The following is a 25,582-nucleotide window of genomic DNA, read 5'->3' on the forward strand; positions in this document are numbered from 1 at the left end:
TTAAGAAATTTGAAAATATACGTTTTTCTATATTGAGAGGGTGAGCTTCCTCACGGAATATTCATATCATAAACTTGATGGGAACTTTTCTTCAATTAATTTTCGTGAAATTACACCGAAAGGACTGTTTCTGATACTGTACAAGCAGTCTATGTTAGGTACAGGATGCTGCATACCTCTTCTTCACAACAGTTACTGAAAAGCAATATTTTTTTATTTTTTCATATTCATTCAGCTTTTATAGAAATCAATAACTCCAATTTATCCCAATTTTTGATAATAAACTGTCAGTTTAACTTTCAACAAATTCTGCGGGGAGGAGAACAAAAACTTAAATACTTTATTTAGTAGTCTAGCACTTTTTTGGCAACCCTCTCTATCTCGGGCGCAAAATTGTTCTCAACTAGTAAATGTCACTCACATCCCTTATGAATAAATAGCTATTTTCTACTACCGTGCGTAAAGTACGTACTTTTGACACACAAGAGCGTAAAACTTCAATTTACGCACTAGTGCTTAATGAAACATACTTTAAGCACTAGTGGTTGAAGAAAATTGCCATTAAACTTCGGTATTTTGATAAATTTTTTGTATTAAATTCGTGTTTTGCATTCGCCTGTGGCTCATGTCAATATTCAGATTCGTCGAAAAAAGTCTACTTTACACACTTGTTACATAAATAGTTCTATATGTAACAAATGCAAAAATTAAGTGTTTATTGCATGCGACGTGAATTTGGGCGTTAGGCCGAGTTTGACAACACATAGAGTGCAAGAAATGTACGAGTTGCATACAATACTTTTTCTAAGTTCATGAAAAAAAAATGTTTTATTTAGGTGTAGAAAAATAAAAAGCGTAATTTAAGATCAAAATATCTGATAATTAATTAACACTATCTATCTATTAACTAACACTTCTTCAACCTCATCTCTAATGACAAAACTTCGTTACTTGTTAGTTTTTGAATGTGGCAGTTTTACAATTAATACTGAACCTACTTCTTTTATGTTTTCAATACTCAATTTTTGGAGCTCATCCCTACAACATGCCCATGGGTTTGTCAAATATTGCAACAACATACAACAAGTAATTTAAATATGTCTTAACAAAAGCTAAACAATAATTACTGACTTCAACAAATACTGGGAATACGAAGCTATTTTTAGAAATTGATAAATAAATACTTTTGACTTTTTTTAGTGAAATCCTGCAGAGTTCTGCTTCATAAATGCCATTAGTTTTGTGTAACTTTTAATATTAATATCTTCTTTTGTAGAAAGGCAAGCTCTCACCATTGAGTACTCAGATCAGAATGATGAAGGTTTAATATCATTTTTTTTTTAATCTATAGGTAATAAGTTTAATCACACCAACTTCTGGCTGGGTCCCAAAAAATTCTTTTTCGTCACTTTCATCTATTTTTCCAATATTATTACCCATTTTTAAACTTTGTTTAATTGTCAAAATTAATTTTTGACTAACATGTCTAGAACTGCAGAGCTGCATAATCCAAATGATAGAAGTCGTGATCCACTTTTTCTAGGAAATATAGTTCATGAGGTTTCAACAGCTAGTTATTCATTCACATTATATAAAAGGAGCAATGACCTCATTCCTTTGATAAAATTCATCTATTGTTTGAAAAGTTTGATCAATACACTAGTTTTAGAAAACCACCATATTTGTATTCTGTTGCTTAGAAATCAAAAGTCAACATCTACGATAATCTAACCTGATGGCTTTTATATTTCTAAACGTCAGCGATGACTTCCATTTGAAAAACATCCCAAAACTGAGTCTTTTCTTTTTAACGAGCTTCATACTTATTTTTACTCTGTAAATTTTGAAAATGGAGGACAGTGATCTTGAAGGAGATGGATTTGTTAGCGAGGAGGAAAAAACGGAAGAACAACTTGATCCCGAAAATCCCGATCACTTTTTCCCAATTGTCGAAAGAGATTTTAATAAGGTAATAATAAAAAATTAAATAAATATTGCTAGAAACTTCTATTTTGAATGAAGAAAGTATTTAATATTCCGCCAACAGTTAAATCTTAAGCAAGACCAACAAGCGTATTTTGGACAGCGGACAACTTTTGATCTATTTTACTTCCTAATGACGATTTTATTTCTTATAATTATAATATTGTTCATATATAGTTGAAGAAAATTAACAAAATTTGTTCAACATTTACAATTAACTAAATCAATTTTCCTAACACCTTCCGTAGCATGTAAGCAATCTTCATTTACTATTTTTGAATGTTTATAAACACACACGCTGAACATTTTTCAGGTTTTTGTATCTGCATTACGAGGGTTGTCGGACCCAACAAAGAAATTAAAACAATTTTTTTTCATAATCATTTTCATTGTTCTTCTTTGAAGTCTATAAATTTTTTCCAGCGATGTCCTAGGTTTTTAATCCTTCGAAATGATATTTGCCGTCTTTTCAAAATAGTTGTTTGCATATGCGATAACATCTTCGTCTGATGAAAATATCTTTCCAAATGAAAATTCAAGGTTAGGAAATAAGAGAATGTTACTCGGAGCTAGATCTGTTGAATACGGTAGGTGGTCAACCAATTCGAATTGCAATTCGTGAATTTTAGCAATGGCGATGACTGAATTGTTAGAAGGTGCGTTGACCTGGTGGAAAAGCACTTTCTTTTTCTTAAAATTTGACCTAGCCTACAATAATTCTTCATCAAATGCTGAGCCACATATCTGAGAAATGTACTTCTTCGATAAGGAGCATTGGTGACATTTCCATGGTAAATACTACCCATGTGTTGATCCCAGCTATATTCATTAGGAAGTCCACAGCTATAAAATGATTTCGTTATTCTAAATATCTCAATTATTCCTCATATATTTTCTGTTTTTTGAGATATTCCTGAAAGAGTATTGTTTTGTTGTGGCTTGAACAAGCTTAAATTAAAAGAAACGATAACATGTTTTTGATCCTAAAGATCAATTTCACAGAGAGAAAAAGCCACAGGCAATACTTTTCGAATTTTGTAGTCTTTTACCTTCTTCTTTTTTTCAGTCAATTAAATTTATTATTACATTATTCAAGGCACATCATTCTTATCGGAATAAAAACATTTTCAAAAATAGTCTTTAATGACCCTATTCCAGGATATCTGACTGAATTGTTTGCAAACATCACGTGAAGTATACTGTAAATAGTTTAGTTTGCACAACTTCTTAGCAACCGAACAATCTTTAATATAAAGAGTGATTTCTGAGGGAACTATTCCGAAGCTTGTGACTTAGGAAATCAGTTTACAACTACTAGACATTAAACCACTAACATGCAAACTTACAGTGAGGACCGAAGAAAATATTGCGGCTGTATCCACCAGTGTTACTGATGTCCGTGAAATGTCGATTCGCCGCCGTTCGCAGAAATTAAAACAATTACAACCTTATAAGATACGACTGGTGCAAGAATTGAAGCCACACGATCTCTGACAACGTCTAACATTTGGTGAATGGGCGCTGGTAAAGTTGGAGGAAGATGCACTTTTTTATCAAAAAATTGTTGTTCAGCGACGAAGTTCATTTATGGTTGAATGGATGGGTCAACAAGAAAAATTACCGCATCTGGAGTGAAGACCATCCAGAAGCATTGCAAGAGCCAGCAATGCATCCCGAAAAAGTCACTATTTGGTGTGGATTATGGGCTGGTGGCATCATTGGGACGTATTTCTTCAAAAGCGATGATAGCCGGAACGTTACTGTGAATGGTGAGCGCTACCGTGTGATGATTGACGATTATTTTTTGTCCAAATAGAAGAATTGACATGCCTGACATGTGTTTTCAACAAGACGGTGCCACATGCCACACGGCACGCGAAACGATGGCTAAATTGAGAGTCACCTTCGGTGAACAGTTCATCTCATGTTTGGGGCCCGTCAATTGGCCGCTCAGATCATGTGATTTAACGCCTTTGGACTATTTCTTGTAGCGACATGTTAAGGCTAATGTCTACAGGGATAAACCAGCAAGGATTGATGCAATGAAAGCCAATATTGAAGCATTTACTCGTGAAATACCGGCCGATATGTTAGAGAGAGTGTGCCAAAACTGGACCTTGCGCATGGGCTATCTAAAGTGGAGCCGCGGAAAACATTTGCATGAAATCATCTTCAAACATTAAATTATACTGATCGTTCTATCGATTCCAATAAAGATTTCATCAATTTTTTGTTGTTTCTTCAAAATAAAATCCTATATCTCTTAAAAAATCACTGATCAGTTTATTAATAAATATTATACATTTGTAGACGCTTGCCAATTTGGAACAAAATCCTGAAGCACTTCAATTCACCGAAGATTTCAACAAACTTTTCGAATCGTTTTTCCTCACTTACACAAAACAAAAAGAGTTAGAACAAAACAATGAAAATTTGAAGAGTGAGATCGCAGACAAATCCAATAAAATAGATTTGGCGTTGAAATTAGCTGATGAAGATCAAAAAACAATCAATGATTTACGAAAACAAATCGAGAACGCTTGGAAATTGGCGGACGCTGCTCATGCTCGTGAGCAACTCGCTCATGAGATCATTGACAATTTGAGAAGACAAGTGGAAAATTTAAATGCCGAAATCGAATTTAAAAATAAGATGAGCGAAGAAGCTGACGAGTAAGATAATTATCTTAAATAAAACATGCATCAATTTTCTTGGTAGCTTCTTTTCTTCCACCTAGAGAAAGCATGACAAAAGGTGTTGAGAAAACATTTTTCAGAAGCTCCTTTCATTATCTATACAACCATATTCTTTTTGAGCGATTTTTTTGGAAAAACTGCTTAGATTATTGTATAACAAGTTATGTCTTATGAACCAATTTAATTTTAATTCACGATGAAAAGAATCCATCTCCAGCTTCCATGCAATTCTATAGCTTGCTCCCAAATACTTTTCTCGTAACATCTCGCAACTTCTACGGGCTACCCATCTAAAAAGCGAGCTCTCACATTGAAAAAAAATTGATTTTCATATAAATTTTCGTCACTTTCCAGAGCTATTAAAATATTATTAAGGTTATTTATAAACCTAAATAGATATTATCAGTCAAATTTTCACCAAGTCACTCGATAATATGATATCCTAGAAAGTGGACAGTTTTTGGGGCGTTTCTGTATGACTTTCTCAGAAAATTTGTGGATCTGAATCATTCCAGTAATGACAATTATACAAGGTGGACCACCTGTATTTAGTGTTCAAATGGTAACATTAATACATCAGGTACCATTTATTAGAAGATGATCAAGAACAGACATTCCAACAGCATTGATTTTAGTAGAACGCCCAAGATCATGTTTAAAACAAACTATATCAAGCGAATATATGCAAGGGCTGGCTTATAAATGGGCGCACTAGATTGCAAGGAAATCCTAGAAATCAAACCCACTACGGAACATGCTTTATATACTACTACCCCTCATCTAGTAAAAACATTTCGAACATTGATTAAATTTCGGTATACTCCTGAATATTCGAATACACAAAGGATCTTGCTTAATTTACATAGAATGCAGAGCATTCAAAAGTGTTGAATGTACCTGAACATTCCAAACGTAGGCTACCCATGTTTAATCACCTATAACGCTTAATAAATAATCATACTGTTACTATATCACTGGAGAAAACTCAATACGCTGTTCAATTTTGTGGTATCTCGTGTATCTCTTTCACTTTACTGTTCACATTTTGAATCAAGTGATCGATAATGACTGAAGGTCTTCCACTTCGTTCCTCATCATAAATGTTTGTGCCTTGACCCATTTTAACACCATTCCAGCACTTAATGCTTTTACCATAAAAATTAATGATTTATAATGACTGTCAGCTGCTTTAAAGCATTTAGTACTGAGAAAACGGATTACAACACGTACTTTTGAATAGAAGGTACTTAAAAATCACAGAAACAGATCAGATGGCTCCGTTATGGCATCTGCAGCTTTTCAACAGATGTTGGGTTGTGCTTCCAGCGCGCATACACTAAACGGTGACCGCAGGAGAGTGGCAGCGTAAGTTAGTGTAGTAAAGTCGAATATTTTATATTTCAACTGTCGGACCAAACTTTGTCCAATATCAAAATATTCCCTTTTCAAGCTTGATTAATGGATTCTTTGTTAATATGCCATAGAATAAATCTGTATAAATAATTAATATTTTGTATTACTTCATCCAAATGCCTCTTTTTAGTACTACACTAGGGAATAATATTCACTTTTTCAGTAATAGTTATTCACTTACTTGATCCTTATAACTATCTGGCCTTACTGGTGTGATACAGAGGATTGAGTTTCTTTTTGTGTTAGTACCTCGTGTAGTTTCGTCTCTTTTGTTCTCATTCGCTTTGTTGATTTCGTCTATACAGATCTTCCATGGTGTTCCTCTATTTCTCCCTCTTATTGTTTTTGCTGCTAATATTCTTCTTGTAATATTTTCCTAATTTATCCTTTTCACATGTCCGAATCACCTTAGTTTTTTTTCTTCTATATATTGTTTCGTATTTAATATTTGTCTGTATATTTCACTTGTGATGTCGTTTAATCGGGTCCTTTTCTCAATTTTCCGGAAGTATCTCATTTCCTTGTTTGTATCTGCTTCGGAACTGTATGTATGGTTATAATAACTATTATTTTACACATTTCTACTCTTATTTACTTGGGTGGTTCATTCTTCCCCAGAAAAGATGTTTTTATCGCATTAAATAGTTTTCCTGAATTTGCTGTTCTTTTTGTTATATCTTTGTCTAATTTTCTATCTTCTGCTATCATCGAGACAAATTATTTCAAATATTCGATCTCCTATTTTGATTTTTTGTGTCTTTGTTTTTGTGCTTCCGATTATCGTCTTAGTTTTATCTAGGTTTGTGTTGATAATATGTTTATTGAATGTTTGGTTGTATAGTGGGAGATTTTGTTTTAGAGTTTCTTTGTCACCTGCAAATTTGATCATGTTTTCAGCGTAGCATATTTCTGTTAATGTAACTTGACCTATTTTCCATTGCTCTACTTTATAGCTATTAAACTAGTTTTTAGTCCGTTCATTTAAACGCAACAGGAAATAAAGAAAATGCGGTATTAATAATCAAAACTAGATTAACAAGCAAGCCCAGAGGATTAATAATAACAGAAGATTCGATTGCAGAAACTAGAAATAAACTTAAATCTGCAATACGAGGAAATAACCATAGTTTCTTTTGGCTAAATTGAACAAAGTACGTCAAAGCGGTAACGATGTATCAAGTTATACAAATGAAGTAGAGAAGTTGGTAGAGAGACTATAGACATCATATGTAGTAGAAGGGATGCTTGCAAGTGATAATGAACTCCACAACAGATTTCCCTAAAACGTTTATAGCAGCGGGAGCTTTGCTAATACATCTAATATTATTGTGTATAGCAATGCAGCCTTGTGTCACTCCATTTTTCGTTCTTAATTTTCCATGTTGCGTTCTGAAATAATTTTTGTTGTCGCTATACAGACTCCTAATGCGTTTTAGTTCATTCCTCTCTGTTCTATTATCTTCCACAAGTCTTCTATATTTATTGTACTGAAGGCTGTTCCAAGATAGATGAAACACAGATGTGAATTCCTGTTTTCTCGGATTGCTTTCTCTGCTGTTGACAGTTTTAGGTGTTATTTCGGTTTTCATTGTGATATTCATTTTATGTTTTAGATACCTCACTACCCTCTCCTGTAACGCTTCTACCATTGTAGCTGTTACATTATTGTATCATGCTGTCCTGCCCTTTTATAATTATTGCTGTTTGTATATCTTCTAATGTAATTTCCATATATATTCTATTTTATTCGTTTTCTTCTTTGGTCTTGAGATATTGATTCTCGCCATCTTTCCATAGCTCCCTGATTATCTACTACTACCTAACCTAACCTAACTTAACTGTGCCCCTTTTGTCTTTTATATACTTAAGAGTTATATTTTTTTCCGTTGTTTCCCCATCATGCCACGGAAAAGCTTGATTATCACTGTATGATCTAGTCAGTTTCCAAGGCTTTTTCTTTTCTTCCTTAATATTTTTTTTGACCCTATACTCTCTTTTAATCTTTGACTGCCTTTTTTATTTTTTCTGTCCAACAGTGTGTTCTTTTTATCTTTCCCTTAAAATTTCCATAATCCTACAGCATTTTTCTGTTTCAACTCCTAAGACTTCTTCTCTTAAACATTTCCTAGTATACTGTCATTTTTGTCTTCTATCTTTCTGAACTTACGTTCAGTACCTCTTGGTTTGCAGATTGTGCAATTTTGTAGCGTCTAGCATTTTATCTTTTTCTGCTAGTTATAATTCTTAAATAAATAACGGTCGTTACCTATATCTGCTCCTCCTTTTAAATTAATGTCTTTCACTGAATGACAAACTTACCGACTTTCCAGAAATTAATCTATAATTGATTTTTCGTTTCTGATCTGAACTTGTCTCGTTATCTTGTAAATTTATTGGTGTTTGAAATGTCTGTTTATTATTTTTAGCTGGTTTTTTATCAGAACTCCTTTCTTTCCTAAGCACTATATTAATATTAGTTATTCAATATTCTTTCTATCCATCTTTACTCTATTTAACTAAAATACTAAAATTTATTTGTAGTACCGGAGAGCTTAGTAAACATCGGGACGGTCTGGAACGAGAGAGAGACCGACTTATAAACGAAGTCAATCAGTTAAACACTAAATTACAGAACGCTGTCGGATATCAAGAAGAATTGGAAAAAAAAAATTCTGAGGCTGATTTAAAAATAAATGAAATAGCCGGACAACTAGAGGCAAGTTTATTTAGTAAAGTTAAAATTGTTACCATAGTTGTGATATTGTTTATTATATTTTTTGTTAATAAAAAATATTTTTAATATAAAAATTACCACAGATATCTTTGAATATTTATACTAAGAATGAAAGTACTTTATAGCGACAATGGTGAAATATTATTATACGTTATTAATTGGTAACTTGAACAAAACACATTGCTACAATGAAATAACAATGTTATAAATCTTTCCTCTTATCGCAATACATTTTTGTAATAAATTCGATTGATATTTTATTACATTTCTAGGACCAAGTACAAGAAACCAATCGCCAAAAGCGTGCCAAAGAAAAATTTGAAGCTGATATACAAGAATTGAAATTTAAATTAGACGAAAAAGATTTACACGCTATTGAACTGAATGAAACTATTAAAGATCAGTTGAAGCAAATAGTTGGATTACAGAAAGATATTAAGGAGTGGAAATTATCGCACGATAGACTGTCTAAAGACTTAGAAGCATCTATAATGAAAGCAAGCAAATTAATAGATGAGCACAACGTAGCGCTATTCGAGGTTGAGAGTATGAGAAAAACGTTACAAGAAAAGGCTGTAGACATGAAGGTAATTTCAAATTTACCAAAAATTAATGTTTAACAGAATTCACCATATTTTCATTAATATCTTAATGTTAGGCAGTTAATATATGTAACGTCATTATATTCTTTCCAGATAATTAGTGAAGAAACGACAAGATACAAAAACGATTTCGCCAAAGCTCAAAAAGCGAGAGAGTTGATGGAGAAAAAAATGATGGTTATAATTAAGGATAAAGACGATATAACGTCGGACAGAGATAATCTTAGACAAAAAATATCAGTTCTAGTAAAAGAAATTGAAGATTTTAAGAAATACGTGGACGAAGATAAGAGAAATATTGAAGTAATGGTGAAAGAAAAAGATATACTCAACAAAACCTTGCAAAGGTATGATTCAATAACAAATTGTACGTTCTAGTGAACATATTCATATCCTATTGGTTACGCAATTTAATAAATAATCCCAACTCAAAATATATCAATAAAATTATATTCTTCTAGACAACAAGTGATACAGAAAGATCAACAGAAACTGATACAAATACAAGAGCAAGCAAAAAGAAAATTAGAAGTTGAGCTAGACCTATTTTTTATCGAAAGTGGTAAACACAAAAAATTAATTAGTCAATTAGAAAGAGAAAGAGATAGGCTCACAGAGGAACAACTAGATTTTACCAACACTATACAAGATCAACTTGAAGATATTCGTCAAAAAAAAGTTAGTGCAAAAGTTTTTTGAACAGTTTACATAACAATTCAATTGACCGCCTATAAATGTGTTTCAGTTTGTGTTTGATATATTCCTAAAATGTATTTTTTAGGTTTTTATTTTCGATTTGAAAAAAGAAGCAGCAGAACGAGATAATAAAATCAGACAACAGCAAAACATTTACGAAGCTATGCGATCGGATAGGAATGCTTTGCAAAAATTATATCAAGATTCTTCTGCTGAATGCGATGAATTAAGGAAGAAACTTAAATTAGTGACACATCAGGTTGAACAGCTGAAAGAGAATGTTGGGCAAAAGGAAAAGCAAATAATAAAAGACGAAAGCATTGTAAGAAAGTTGAACAGAGAAAAAGAGCAGTTGAAGTAAGACAAATTCATGTTTTCGATTTTAAGATTGATATACCAATCATCAATCATGAGAAAATTACTATACAATGAATAAAATTTGTTTTAAAAATCATTTATTCAACAGTAATTGGAATTTTGTATTCTATATGCTCTTTTATGGTTAGAAGGGTGATTCTGTCTAGCTACTATTCCGAAGAAGCTTTATTTAGCAATGATGTTTTTTTTCAGATTTGCTGTCTCATTATTATACTTCTTTCTGGCACGACTTTCCAATTTCTCATGATATTCCTATTATTTCTTTTTAGATTGTTAGTGTTGCAGGTCCGAATGAAATTTCTAAAACGTATTCATGATTGAGGTTTAAGTCTTTTATTATTTTTTTTAAGATACAAAGATTCAGGAGCTGAATAATTCTTGTTAAAAATGCAATTTACTCTGGTATCAGTTGGCAGCTGGCAATTCTTCACTCTATTCACATCTGCTTGAAAAAAGACAGTTGTTGCACCGCATTCAGATCAATAACTGACAATATTTAAGTATTTTCCCGAGACTCGTGAAAAAGTGAGCATTGGATTAAAAAATGAGTGAGGAAAATCGAACAAAGGTGAAGATGGACACATCCCAACTAACGAATGTTTTTTTCTCTATCCACGGCATCGTTCATGGTGAATATATTACTATCAGTGTTCTGTAGTAGCTGACGACCCAATTTTTTCATTTACGACCCTGAAACCTTTCATCACGACAAAACGCACCGTTCCATTCTACATTGATTGTGCAAGTTTTTCACCATACTCTATCTTCATTATTTTAGCCTTTTCTTCCTCGATACTCAAGTCACGCCTCAAAGGAACTCATCACGGTGACTTAGAGGTGATCAAAGAAAATGTAGACGTGGATTTTACTTCAGACGATAACCAGGGATGCTTTGAACTAATATTGGAATCTTGTAAAGAATTTTAAACCACCAGATCCCGAAGATCTCAACTATTTTTTATATTAATACTGTTTGGAGGAGATAAAGGAACTTTTCAATCCAGTTTACTCAAAGTTAATTGGTCACGATACACGAAAAAACAATTCTTAAACCTTTATTGGTGAGGGTTATTAGTGGAGGCCAATTAGTGGCACAGTAAGGAAAGAATGAACGATGACTGAAGAAGGTGAAGGAAGGTCTAAAGCAACTGGAAATATCAATGACGAAGCATTAGCATACTTATTATTTGATATTCCACTTTAGATGGGATATTTGTTTCTGGATTAATAATTTTGGTTATGTTCTGTCCAGAATCATACTGGTTAATAATATATAATTTACAATAAAATTTCTAATAATATGAAAGGCGAATTCAATTAATTTTACTGATATATCGAAAGAAAAGTTTAAAAAGTTTTTTGTGCATGAACGTTTGCCGGTGTATGTTTTTCCATATCTCTTCATCAATCCACGGTATGCTGGAAATGTTTTATGTCGTTTAAGGAGATGATTCTGGGAACAACGTCACTTACCGTATCAAACCTTTACAATATATTGTTCCTATCGTTTTCAACAAGTTATTTTGAATTTTTGTATCATTGAACATTTTATTATTTCAGAATTGAGGTTATGACTGGAGTGGATCAAATAAGAGTGCTACGATATGAAGTTAAAGAATTGCGTGAAGAGGAGAAAAGACTAAATAAAAACATAACCGTAAGATTTATTTACACATACTGGAATTGTTATTTTTTAAATACTTTTCTAATTTTAGAGCTTGAATCGTACGATCAAGGATCAAGCTAAAGATTTAGATCAATTGATGAACGAAAGGGACATTCTTGGATCTCAATTAGTACGGAGAAACGACGAGATTGCTCTACTTAATGAAAAAATTGTGATTCTTCAAGCCACTTTAGCCAGAGGTAAAGTCCTCACAAAATATGAATTATTTCATTGTTACAAATTTTCGTTGCATATTCATTTTGTTTATGTTTCGATATTAATTTTTCAGGCGAAACTCATTATGAATTGAGGTTGAATGATATTAGACTGCTAAAATTGGAAATAAAACGTCTTAGACAAGAAAAAAATCACATTAACAAAACAATGGCGAGTATGATTGATTTACGCCACGAAGTTTTCCATTTGGAAAGGGATTTAACAAAAAGTAGATTGAAGTGTAAAGCTTTAGAACAAGAAGTTCAAAATCCCTTGAATATACACAGATGGAGAAAACTGGCTGGGTCTGATCCAGAAGTTTTGGACTTGTTACAAAAAATTCAGATATTACAGAAGTAAGTTATATTTTCCCATATAATAATATTAATATTTACTGTTCCTTTATACAATACATGAACAAGAGAGCCAGGGGTTCTGTATAAAAGATTCTTGAATGAATTACTTTGAAGGCAGACCTAATCTAACCTAACCATATATGTAATACTCCTATATGGACAGTTGGTATTTTATCTCTCGTTCGACATACTTTATCTATAAGGCGCATGCTTGAGAATGAGCAGAACCGAGGTGAAACCTCGGAAGATAGAGAAATCGTTGCCATTCTGTCTCCGTAGTCGAAACAGCTTCCGTTTATAGAAATAGTTCACATAGAACCAAACATTTGGTTCTATACATTTATTACAGCGAACCTACGTCCCTAGACCTTTCAAAAAAAATGTTTCTTCTTGCTCTGCAAACCAGAACTCCGCAGCTTTTATTATGAACATCGATAGAAATATCCAGATATACGAAAGTTTGAATTTATAAAACAATGTTGAAACTCACCCCATTTGAAACCTGGATAATGACGAATAAAACAGAAATTGGAAATCTGAGAGAGGAAAATAATAAGAAGAATTTTTGGAGGAAAGCAGACAGAGTTAGAATGGAAGAGAAGATCAAACCATGGACTTTAACACTTTTCAATGAGTCACAAACTCTTAAAACGAGTTCCATCGAAGATACTAGAGGGCAAGAGGGTAAGAGGGAGACCAAGGAAAGGATAGAGGGGGAGAGAAGTAGTGGAAGAAGACCTTAAAGAGAAAATCATCCAGAACTGGAGAAAAAAGGCGTTATCAGATAAAGATAATAATCCATTTACTTCTTTGTCCAAACAGTTACGTGGACTGCTACTTCTCCTATTTTCTTCCAGTAAGGGAAAAGTACCAAAACATATATTAGGACTAACGTCAACCAGTGGGGAATTTTTGAAAAAGGGAATTCAATTTTTCAAAAATCGATTCCATCCCAAGCATTCATATTCTGTTTTGCATTTTAATTTTCAAAATAATATAAAAACATTTCTGATTATTGTTTTAATCGGTCCCATTTCCTTAAAAAGAGTACATTTCATTTCTTCTTCTTCTTAAAGTGCCATGTTCGGACGAATGCTGGCAACCATCATGATTTTGTATTTTATTCACAGCTGCTCTAAACAATTGGTTTGATGTGCAGTTAAACCACTCCCTTAAGTTTCGCATCCATGATATTCTTCGTCGTCCTATATCTCCCTTTCCATCTATCTTTCCCTGCATAATAAATCTCTGGAATTCCTATCGTTGGACCCTCATTACATGACGGAAGTATTCTAATTTGAGGGCTTTTATGGTAGTCAATAATTCTCTTTGTGTTGCAATTTTGCGTAAAACTTCTTCATATGCAAGTCTATCTGTCCATGATATTCGTAGTATTCTTTTCAATATCCATATTTCAAAGGCTTCCAGTTTTTTCATTATTACTTTCATTTCCTGGTGCTTCGTGTTATTCTTCATATTTTTGAATGTATGTTTGATTTCTCTTATTGTTATATCTAATGTATATATTCTGTCCATCTTTCTAATTTCCTTTGAGTATTTATGATTATTTTGTCATCTTTATCCACTAATAAGCTTTCGGTCTTTGCTTTCTGGTTCCTACTATTTATCCAACTTTCTCATTCATTTTGAAATTGTCATATTTCCGTTCTAATTCTCTTCGCATTCCTCATTGGGCCATTTCTCTTTAACTTTTATCACTTTCTTTCTTATTGTTCGTTTCTAATTCTTCTGAAACAATTAAAATTCTTATGAAAGTATAGTAAACTATTTTCGAATCAGAAAAGTAACGCTTTTCGATTCTCTTCATGCCATTAAAAGCGCTGTAAGCAGCTAATTAAGTGAATGTGGAATCGGTCAAGATCGTTTTGTTTTAAGTGCCTTTTAGATATGTGGCACTTTCTCTGCCAAAGTATTCATCCATGTTTCCTATGGTTTCATTTTGACATATTTCAGTACAATTGTCATTACTACGAATCGAGCCTTAATTAAAAATGACAATGTCATCGGGAACTGCGAAAATTAAACAATTATTGCAAGAATATCAATAGATATTTGTAAAAATTTTATCTGATGGGAATACCAGCGGGTAATGTAGAAAACGGTAAAAAGATATTCCAACAGAGATGCGCTCAATGTCACACCGTCGAAGCAGGTGGAAAACACAAAACAGGTCCTAACCTCTATGGATTAATAGGAAGAAAAACTGGATTATCTCCAGGCTACAGTTATTCCGATGCGAATAAACAGAAAGGAGTGACATGGACTGAAGATACGTTATTTGAATATCTTGAAAATCCGAAAAAGTTTATTCCAGGTACCAAGATGGTATTTGCCGGATTGAAAAAGGCTAATGACCGGATAGACTTAATAGCATATCTTAAAGCTTCTACGAAGTGATTTCTTTTATAATTGAAGTGTTAGTTGTGTTAATTTTGTTTGATAGTTCGGTCAAGAAAAAATAAATTTTTATTCAGTTCCTGGGTCTCGTTAACTTTAAGGTACCTTGCATTATTTATTTAACCCTTCAAGGCTTAAAATATTCAACTTTTAATTGTCATATTAATCTCAGTTGAAGGTCCTATATTTCAATTACCACAAAATCATATTACGATAATAAATGAAGACAACACGTGAAAATGTTCCGAAATGAGTTTTTTAACTTTGAATTCTCAAAATACGATTATCTTTTGAACAAATCGTTAAATTCCAATTAAGATGTTTAGATACATATAGTTTTTTTGGTGTGACTTTCCTTTTTAAAAGTATTACTCTAAAAGTCAGTCAATCATATGTTTCTGCAGGGAAAAACGATGAATGTCCAAAAAACGAAGAGTTACTAAGTTTAAAACAGTTATGTTTAATGACTGTTCGGGATTTCCCTTAGTTCACTTATTCTCATTTACTTCTTATGAGCCAAGTCAATTTTTCGACTCCTCGCCACAGTATTTGAACAGCTTTAGATGGAATCAGATTTTCAAAAAGAGAGAAATATGCAAATTTGCTTGAAGCCTGGCTGATCTTTTAGCATGTTCTCTATCGTAAAATGCATTAGCTTTTGCTAGATGTATTTTTTCTATTTCAATTTTCTACCTATCTTACTTAGAGATTTGTTTTTTTTATTTTTTGCGATTTAGCATTTTTTAACTCCATGGTTTTTAACAATAGTTTCGTCACAGAGCAGGTATTCAATCTTGGGAGACCAAAATTAATATTAAATTCTTCCTGAACACACTGCCCTGGCAACGAAAATTATTCTAAGAGCAACCATACCTCCAAGAATTCATTTGCCATATCAACTTTATAAAATTCGTCACAGCCGACGCCTATGAAACTATTTCTATAAAAGCTATGAGCAATATATTCATCTTTGATGTCCATTTGATTGTTATTATGGAGGTCTTCTCTTGTTTATTATCCTGACAATAAATAACGAACCTGACTGGTGAGCTCTGGAGATTTCGTTGACAAACTGAAGTCACTTTCTGAAGCTACAACAAAAAATTTTTGTACTGTTACAAACAAAAGAAGTTGCCATCTAACAACAATAGTAAAAGTCTGCAAATAAATCAAAAACAATTCAGTATATTTACTCTAAATTAAGAACAAAACCAAATGATATAATTTAAAACTAAATATTAATATATTTTTACTAGTTACAAGATTTCGAAGTTCATTTTGTATAGGCAACTGTCCAGACCTTGGAAAAATTCTCTTGACTGGCAACAAATATCTGTTTATTTGGAATTTAACGTGCTTCTACTAAATCAAGGATAGCGCCATCCTCATTTTTTATCGTCAACTCACAAGAACCTGTAATCGGAGTTGTAATATCCTGTTAAGTGATTGAAAGTTTATGAAAATAACTATAAAATAATTAGTTACTACAGTCTACTTGACATATTGTATAACCATGTGGAAAATAAAAATATAATAGGAAATACTTCGCAAATAGTAGAAAAATATGTGTAGGTCAACGAACATAAGTATAAAAGAAGGACAAAGAAATAAATACATAGCTCAAGGTTAAAATTAACTCATTGCAAATTACATTCGATGCATTTTTGTCGGCGGATGATTACGTAAAAAAACGTGAATAGTTATTAATAAGCTTATTATTGATAATGGAACCTGATTTTTACCTTTCTAATGAACGAGTCGTTAAGTAACTAGGCCCAATTGCATAAATTGAATTCGAATTTTTTCTGTGTTATTTCCGACTTTTACCTGGCCCAAAAAATATCTGGAATAACAGTAGATCACAGGCAGAATTCTTAATGAATGTTAATAAAAAAATTAATATTTATATATAAAGAATTTTGTTCAGAGAAAATCACATATGCGATCGAATCTATTGAGCAGGCCACACCGATATGTCTAAATTATATACGGCTAGATTCATATATGTCACTCTCTTGAACCCTTAGTCTATACATAGCCCAAGAGCCCACGACCGCCAGACCTTCCTTATTTTATAAAAGATGAAAATTTGTCTGTGTGTCCTCGGGTCGCCTTTACTTGAACAGGTAACAGGTAATAATAAAGGTGTATAAAATAGTATCTTACTTTCTATTAAGTATAAAGCTTAATTTTTTTTATTTTCTTCACTTATGACACTTGCTACCCCTGCCAGACACCCCTACACCCTATAATAAATTATAATTATACTTTTGTCATAGTATAAAACTTGAATTTTATATATGTTGCTTGGGGGTTTATAAAAAAATGTTACCCTAGTAGCCAGACCATTTCAATGGTTTTTTCATCTTGCCAGACACATTTAAAGCTGTAGGTGCGAGCGCGGGTATTTAGTCGATTGTGATTTCTTAGGATATCCTAGTGAAAATAATTTTATTACGTCGATATCTGGGTTATAAAAAGTAAAAAAAATTCATTTTAATATCAAAAAATAAAAAACAGAGGAAGGAAATACGGAGAAAAAAAATCTAATCATTTTTATAAATTTCATCATTGTCGTCATTATTTTCATCTTCTCCGTCACTACTTCCACAGTCGATGTTACAATCGTTGCCAATATCGCCTTCGTCATCGGTTTCTGAAAAAAAATAAATAAGTTTGTACAATTACGAATCATTAAAATTTATGTACAATAATTCATCATGATCATTACGTACCTGGTGGAGTTATGAGTGAATCACTAACATAACTTGGTAGTGGATCTCCCTCAAACCATTTGAACTGATATTGGTCATCTTTCAATTCCAAACCGTTTTTGCCTGGTTGATATGTTGTTGGATTTTTTAAATGGGCATTGTTCCAAATGGTACATACATAATTTGCTCGTAAAAATTGCTGGAATAGTTCGCTTTTGCAAGGTGGTAGATTACGAGCGTCAAAATTTCGCAACTTTTTTCGGTTAAAAGCTTCGTTTACATCAGAGACTGTGTATTTGTGTATTTTAATCGTAAACATAGAAGCTTTATTCCATCTATTACGATGGTCAATTTTGCCACTGTAAAAGCAAATAGAGAACGATTGAATCAAATTGAACAAAATGTGTTTATCTAAATCGTATGCATAACACTTTGTCTACTTCCCTCTTTAATAACTGCGCCCATGCTTATGTATACTTATATAACCTCTACCTTGGTCTATAGTCACGGATATAAATATTTCTATGTAATATATAAATTGAACTAAACTTTAAACTGGCATCAATTTTATGATTGCAGACGATTGTTACAACAAGGCTCAGTAGCTATCGAAAGAGAACGACAGTTGAAGCAAGTTGAACGTTTGTATTTGAATTTAAGAAAAGTAGTGGCTAGACAACCGGGACCAGCAATACAAGAAGAATTAAGTAAAACGCAAAGGGCTTTGAAGTCTAGAGGAAATAAACTGAAGGTAAGTGACTTTCCAATGTCTAATGGTTTTCGTTTACTTAAAAAAAATAAGTGTTCAGGTAGATTCTTACGTTTAACATTCTTTGATGAATAATTTAATTTTTGTTTCTGATATAACGTAGTTTATTGGATTTCTAAATATTTATAGCCAACCATTTTATATAATATTTTTATTCACTGGCTCATGGGTTATCAAACCATTGTGAGTTTTTCCAAAATGAACTCTTACCTCAAAAACCCCAAAAATCCTATTGATATAAAATACTTATCGACTTAAACACTTAACAGCTGCTGAGCTGGAGTTTCTGGAACCGTTGGTAATATACTGTTTACCACTACAACACTCCCAATGTTGATAACCACGTTATCATCGTCGAGAGACCAAAGAGAGTGGTAGTAGCAGTAAACTCTGTTCACTATGTTGCGGTTGGTTATGTGAGGGATTATGATATTTTCCTTGAAATTTAACAGAATGAATGGTTATAATATAATTAATAATTGTTGGAAATTAGGTAAAACGTAATAATATTTAAGTGAGTAATTATTTGAAAAAAAACCGTTAAAATTGCACAGTGAAGATAAAAAGGATGAAAATTGGATGAATCTGTTGAACTTCTTCCTATCAAAGTGTAGCTTCAAATCTTCGAGTACTTTGATTTCAAACTGTCTCTTTGTTTTGTCAAAATGTGTGATATTTTTCAGCAATGCTACAATGGATTAAATTTTATCTTATTCTTATTCTTTCTCAACTCACTGTATACAGCAAATGTCCGCACTTTATGGTATCACCATGTTCATTTACTCTTAAACTTTTTTTACATATTAGAACCATATTTTAATAATTTTAAATGCATCAGATTGTACTTTAGTATATATGACAATGAATTTCAACTTTATTCGATAGCGGATAATTCAGCTAATTATTAGAAAGTAATAGTTTCTATAAGACCAGTTTTTCTATACATTTCTCTAGTTATATGTTCACGATTTACTTTGTCATCATCAGTATCTTTATTTAAATATTTTTTAACATTAATTGTGTCGAATTTACTTCAAAAATTGTATTATTCAATGCATTTTAAACAAATTGAGGTTTATCAAAAACATTTCGTAAGATTTAAAATGAAAATAAAAAGTCTAAATTCACAAAGTTTGCGAAAAATTTTTATTTTTATTCACGTCCAAAATCAGATTCCAAATCCACTAATTTAGTTCACAAAAAATCATTATGAAATTTGTAAAATCAAATTAATTGAAAATACTATTGAAAAATGACAAAAATGAAAAATATTACATTTTGTGTCATTTATAAAATTAAGATGAAAGGTGAGTTTAGAAAGTTTAAAACTCGTTTTGTTCTAAAAGATATCAATTTTCGTTAGAATGTCAAACAACAATTCAAATATTTGCAAATATTAATCTATAATAGACAATTTCCAATGAAATATAACTTTTTTGTCATAACATAAATAAATTTCAATCAAATTATTTTTTTCCTCAAATTGTCTTGATTTATGACTCTCTATATTATCCTCGATTTCAGTCTATCATTTGCTTCCATCTTTCATTCTTGAACTCTTGACACCTCTAAATTATTCTCTACATCTGCAATTTACCTACTTTCAACCTCCTCTTTTCTTCTCGTCTCATTCCATGAACTTTCATTGTGTCAAATATTTCTTTCTCATTTCATAGTTGTCTTAATTTATGATTTTGTATTTTCTCTTTTCCATTTCACAATTTCTTATCAAAACTTTTGTTCTCAGACACCTAGGAATTTATTTCTCGCACGCTTATGAGTCAACATTTCTAATCTAACTCGTACTGTCCTCGTTGTAATGGTTTTTTTCGATATTATTGATCAAATATTGAATGTTTTGTCCATACATTTTGATGTCATATTATGATACATATAGCATTTAACATTTCTATTAACCAATTATTGTTATTACTATTACTGTTGCTTTAAAACTTTGTTGAACTGAATTTATAAGTATTTCTTGGAAATTTTTACAATAATGCTATTTGTCTGCAACCATTTCACGAAGCTGTTGAATAAAAGATATTATATTTCGAGTTCTTCCATTACCATAACATTTTAGTCTGCGTTTTAAAATTGGATAAAATTTAAATGATTGATAATTACTCATTGATTTCTCTGGAGGTTATTAAATAGAATTTCTCGTGGTAAAATTTGTAATTAGTTGCTTTTAAAGAATATTCCCATGGCTAAACGCGGTGCTGGCAAGTTCAATTATACCAAAACACAGTCGTAGTTAAACATTTAATCTGTGTGAGTGAATATTTTGAAAGAATATTAACAAAATAAACAATTAAAAATATTAGTAACACCAAAATAAGGTTATTGTGAGTTCTGAAAGGGTAAAAGTGATAATGGTAGGCACTTACCTAAACTAACAATATATTAACTTCTAATATTAAAGTAAAAGTGAAAGTTACGTTAATCCCTGGCGCCTATTTCTTTTTAACACGTTATTATCAGTTTTACCTGCATGCTGGTGAATGGTTTTTCCTCGATTGTCCTTCTTTGAGAGATTAGATCGATTAAAATATTTGATTATCCTGATTAGATTCGCCAAAAAGCAAAGCATAAAAATTCAGTTTAAAAACACTGAGAAATACACTTTAGGCTTAGTTATACTGAAAAGTGAAAATAAATGATTGATTTTAGCAATAATCAAACTAAAAAGTAAAAAATAATTCATAGTATAGTAATAAAATTACTGGTGAAAAAATTGAGTTCTGATTCCGAGTCCGGGGACTTTCCTTGTAATTCTATTATTGAAAATTAAAAATGTCATAGGAAACATTCAAAATAATGAAATAAGTAATTTTTGCTTTAGTAATTTTATTACTACGCCATGAATTATTTTTTACATTTTATTTTGATTATAGATAAAAACATGTTTATAGTTTCTTTGAACTATAATTTAATTTTTTTAAACTATATTTATTTTTCTCTTTGTCTGTCTTCCGCCATCGTTCATTATTGACTATTTTCGGCCTTTATACTTGAGAAGCTAATGAATGTAACTTTATTTATTATATCCGAAAAGATCTGACCAAGAAGAGATGAGTCGCTAGGAGCGAGTTCCTGTCTGTACGGAGAATTATCAATGATTTTTTGTTCGCAGCCTGAGGTCAGGTATTATATGCAAAAAAACAATACCTGACAGTAATGCTTGACTCTTGTTCTGTATTGCTTGGCGCAAATTCTTAATGGTCCCGCAGTAAATATGTGCATTGATTGTTTGACCTCGTAGTAAGAAAATTATCAATAAAATGTCTTTTCTGTACCGAAAAACTGTGCACATGAGTTTTTGAAATATCAATATTGCTTAGACTACGATAAACACATAAACGATAAGCCTTGCTGATAAATGTATACTCACATTAAAGCATATTAAACTGAATATTAAACAGCATATTTCTTTTTTTTAATCTGATGAACAATTTTTAAAAAAAAATATAGTTGAATTCAGAAGATTGCAGTTGGCCGATTTCTATGCACGCAAGTGTATTTATTCCTCTCCAAACAAATTTTCACTATAATCGGTACCTACTCGATAGATTTATCAAAAAAAAAAACTTAAATAATAAACATAGCAAAAGTCATGGATAACGTTTATAAGTACAAAAATAATCAGTAACCAAAGTGGGCATAACCATTGTACTACCAATATAAACAATTTTTTTTAGTCAGAGCAAAAGCTTAAGACAAGAAATATATTTACAATAATCATTTTACAGAATTTTACCAGAACTTACGAAAAAATGTAATATTTTTACTTTTATTTGACTTATACTTTTGGTCTATATCTTTATTTGATAATAATAATTAAAAAATCATTTTTTTAGATATTAATAAAACAACATTTATTTTATAAAATAGACATTATAACACAAAATTAACAATCAAATAAAACAAAACAGTACATTTAAAAAAATACCTTTCCAATACTCCTAAAAATGTACATTCTACACTACGGCATAGACAAATAAGCAAAAATTATATCATATGATTAAAAGGGAACAAAACACTTTATGCAAACTTTTTCTCTTTCATGTTAATAGCCAAAATGGCCAAATCGTTAAGACGATTTTGCGTGGTAGTGGATTGTAAAAAGTTCTTTATTAATTTTAATTTGGAGAAACTCCTTTTCCTACTTGCTACAGTTACTACAAATATATATTTTGATTGACTGATTATCAATATTTTATGTCAATAACAACCAAAATGCCTTTTAGATTTGTCGCTCCGGACAGATGTCCAGGTCAGCCTTCCCTTGAGCGGGCGCTGCCCTTTGTTTTTGCCACTGATCTAAACATTTCATTTTTTCGACCTTATGATACATTATTTTGAAAGTGAAATTTGATATATCTCCACTGAATTTTTCAACCAAAAAATCTACGAAAAACTCCACATCGGAACAATATTAATTACGCATATTTTATTCAGCCTTTTTGATTATTTATATTTACTGCTGGGGATATGGAAATAATAAAATATTCACAAGTTTAAAAAATAGAAACTACGCGGATCAACTCATCTGAGAATTTTCATCAGTGTCGGCGGCCAAATTTATCCGAAATAAAATTAATATTAGATTACTTATTATTATTTAAAATGTCTGCACTAACTTTTCAAATAAATATTTGAATATCAATGTGAAAAAGTAAACGACTGTTCATTGTTCTTCAAATGTAACATATTTGAATAAATACAGTATTCCAACTAAAAATACCAACCCTAAATAACTGCGTAGGTAATAACTTTACAAAACAGTGGGGAATTAAATCGACCTTAGTTTCAAGTGTAACACCTTAATACTTGATTACGTAACTCTACCCCATATCTTCATCTTTTTGCAAACATTCAAATTGCAAGAGGGCTCCTAACCTAATCTCAACTTCACTACGCTACCCTACACAAGAATCGCATCAAACATTGAAATTGCGAAAGAGGCGACTGATCGAAAGCTTAAAAAAACTTTCTCTTCATAATCGTCTATATATTTTTTTTGTGTTGGCACTTCATTCGGACACCATGTATAATTATGAGTGGATAAGTTGTGAAGATTACAGCAAAAAACAACGAAATCAATTTTTTATAATATTTTTTCTAATAAATATGTAGAAAAAGCTTTAAAGACATGAAAGGCATCAATTTAATAGTGATTAATTACACAAATAACAATCAAGAAGCGTTTTTTCTAATACTTTTTGGTAGCATTGGTGTATTTTCAAACAGTTATTATCTCAACTTCGCCTTTTACATTATTCCACCATTTTTCTTTCCTATCAAATAATAATATTAACATCACTCCCCAACATATTTAATTTTTTATAACCCATGAGCTATAATTTATATTTATTTTTATTAGTAATTTTAATTGTCACATGCTTCCATTTCAGTTGTAGTTTCATTTATCATTTTCAACGTATAAACTCATTGAAAAACAAGTTTAAAAAAAGTAACTTGACTTTCTGATATGTATTCGCCACTAATCCCCCTTACTAATATGTTATTTTATTTTTTAAAATGATGTTCGGTAATAATTATTATATATTACTTGTAGTGCATGGTTTCTGAATTGAATATGGCAGATTTAAAAGTAAACGAATATAAATCTGATTTGCAACGCGTATCAGAAGAATTAGCAGATTTGAAAAAGAAGTATTTGGCGGAAAAGAAAGCAAATCGAACGTTGCGCATGGCGCACGAATCACGCCGGGAATTGAATCATAGTCGAGTCGGTGATACCGGCGAAGTTAAGTTTACTGGTGGAGGTTTTCGAATGTCAGTCTCCCAAATTTCGTCGAAATAATTGATAGTTAAAGTATTTACCATCATAATTTTAGAATCTACTGTCTCAGTGAATATTCCGGATTTCGTGAGTATAAAATTTTATTCAAATTATAACTTAAATATTAGTAAATCGTCTTTATTTTGTTTGTAGATGTGAAAATGTCGAAGGTTAAACTTGAAGTTTGTGTTGACAGTCTCGAATCTGCACTAGCGGCGATCGAGGGTGGCGCGGATAGATTAGAATTATGCTCCTCACTAATAGATGGCGGACTTACTCCAACCCCTGGATTACTGATACAAATTCAAAATATGAATTCAAAAAATGTTCCAGTTTATTGTCTGTTGCGTTGTAGACCAGGAAATTTTATTTACAGTCATGAAGAAATCGAAATTATGAAGGAAGATGCCAAAATTTTACGCAAACATGGAGCTGATGGATTTGTCTTTGGTGCTTTGTCGGACAATGGGGATGTTGATATGAAAATCTGCCGAGAACTAATCAGGGTCTGTCATCCGCTTCCTGTAACTTTCCATAGGGCTTTCGATTTCTGTAGACGACCAACTATTGAAGTTGAAGTTATTATAGACTTGGGTTTCCAAAGAATTTTGACCAGTGGTAAGCAACAGAATGCTCAAATGGGTGTTAAACTTATTAAAAAGCTAGTAGAACAAGTTGGTCATCGAATTATAATCATGCCAGGAGGAGGAGTAACCAAAGAGAACATAAAGTACATCTTGGAAAACACAGAAGCCAAAGAAATACATGGATCATTCAAAGTGCCCAAAGAGGAGCCAGAAAAAACTGAAGAAGATAGCGAGGCTGTCATAGGGGAAAGGGAAGGACCAATCTACATTACTACTGAAAATGCTGTGATGGAAATTGTTGATATTTTAAAGACTCTATAATTTGCTTCTCTAAGAATAATGTTAAATTCTATTTTATTTATGACTATGTATTTCAATTTTGTTTCTGTGAAACTCCCGTGAAATGTGAACCTACGAAAATAAATTGAATGTAACAATTTCATATAGTTTTTCATTACCGATATCCTATTTCACGTTTTAATGAAGGAATAAAAATGGCTTGCACAATCGTTTTAAATCCATCTATTAGCAATGATCGTAACTTC

At 31.7% G+C, this 25,582-nt stretch overlaps 3 protein-coding genes across 3 annotated transcripts; all 3 read left to right on the forward strand.

The window, feature by feature from the left end:
• The first annotated feature begins 1,667 nt into the window (after positions 1 to 1,667).
• On the forward strand, positions 1,668 to 25,479 carry LOC130447686 (cilia- and flagella-associated protein 58-like). The gene is made up of 13 exons (XM_056784649.1): positions 1,668 to 1,969; positions 4,294 to 4,655; positions 8,634 to 8,808; positions 9,099 to 9,413; positions 9,522 to 9,780; positions 9,895 to 10,106; positions 10,210 to 10,481; positions 12,063 to 12,159; positions 12,218 to 12,368; positions 12,458 to 12,740; positions 18,452 to 18,623; positions 24,223 to 24,537; positions 24,604 to 25,479. Exons 1-12 carry the CDS (start codon positions 1,850 to 1,852, stop codon positions 24,469 to 24,471), a joined length of 2,667 nt encoding a protein of 888 aa, XP_056640627.1. The 5' UTR covers positions 1,668 to 1,849; the 3' UTR covers positions 24,472 to 24,537; positions 24,604 to 25,479.
• On the forward strand, positions 14,832 to 15,158 carry LOC130447695 (cytochrome c-like). The gene has a single exon (XM_056784660.1). The coding sequence runs from the start codon at positions 14,832 to 14,834 to the stop codon at positions 15,156 to 15,158; it is 327 nt and encodes a 108-aa protein (XP_056640638.1).
• Positions 24,612 to 25,358, forward strand: LOC130443234 (copper homeostasis protein cutC homolog). Its single transcript, XM_056777802.1, has one exon. It carries the CDS (start codon positions 24,612 to 24,614, stop codon positions 25,356 to 25,358), a length of 747 nt encoding a protein of 248 aa, XP_056633780.1.
• Positions 25,480 to 25,582: the final 103 nt, after the last annotated feature.

This window comes from Diorhabda sublineata, chromosome 1, assembly GCF_026230105.1.
Source record: "Diorhabda sublineata isolate icDioSubl1.1 chromosome 1, icDioSubl1.1, whole genome shotgun sequence".
Classification (NCBI taxonomy): domain Eukaryota; kingdom Metazoa; phylum Arthropoda; class Insecta; order Coleoptera; family Chrysomelidae; genus Diorhabda; species Diorhabda sublineata.

Coding starts and splice junctions, on each gene's coding strand:
- LOC130447686 (XM_056784649.1), top strand. CDS start 1,850: ATGGAGGACAGTGATCTTGAAGGAGATGGATTTGTTAGCGAGGAGGAA. Junction 12,160..12,217: donor GACTAAATAAAAACATAACC/GTAAGATTTATT, acceptor TTCTAATTTTAG/AGCTTGAATCGTACGATCAA. Junction 12,369..12,457: donor TCAAGCCACTTTAGCCAGAG/GTAAAGTCCTCA, acceptor TTAATTTTTCAG/GCGAAACTCATTATGAATTG.
- LOC130447695 (XM_056784660.1), top strand. CDS start 14,832: ATGGGAATACCAGCGGGTAATGTAGAAAACGGTAAAAAGATATTCCAA.
- LOC130443234 (XM_056777802.1), top strand. CDS start 24,612: ATGTCGAAGGTTAAACTTGAAGTTTGTGTTGACAGTCTCGAATCTGCA.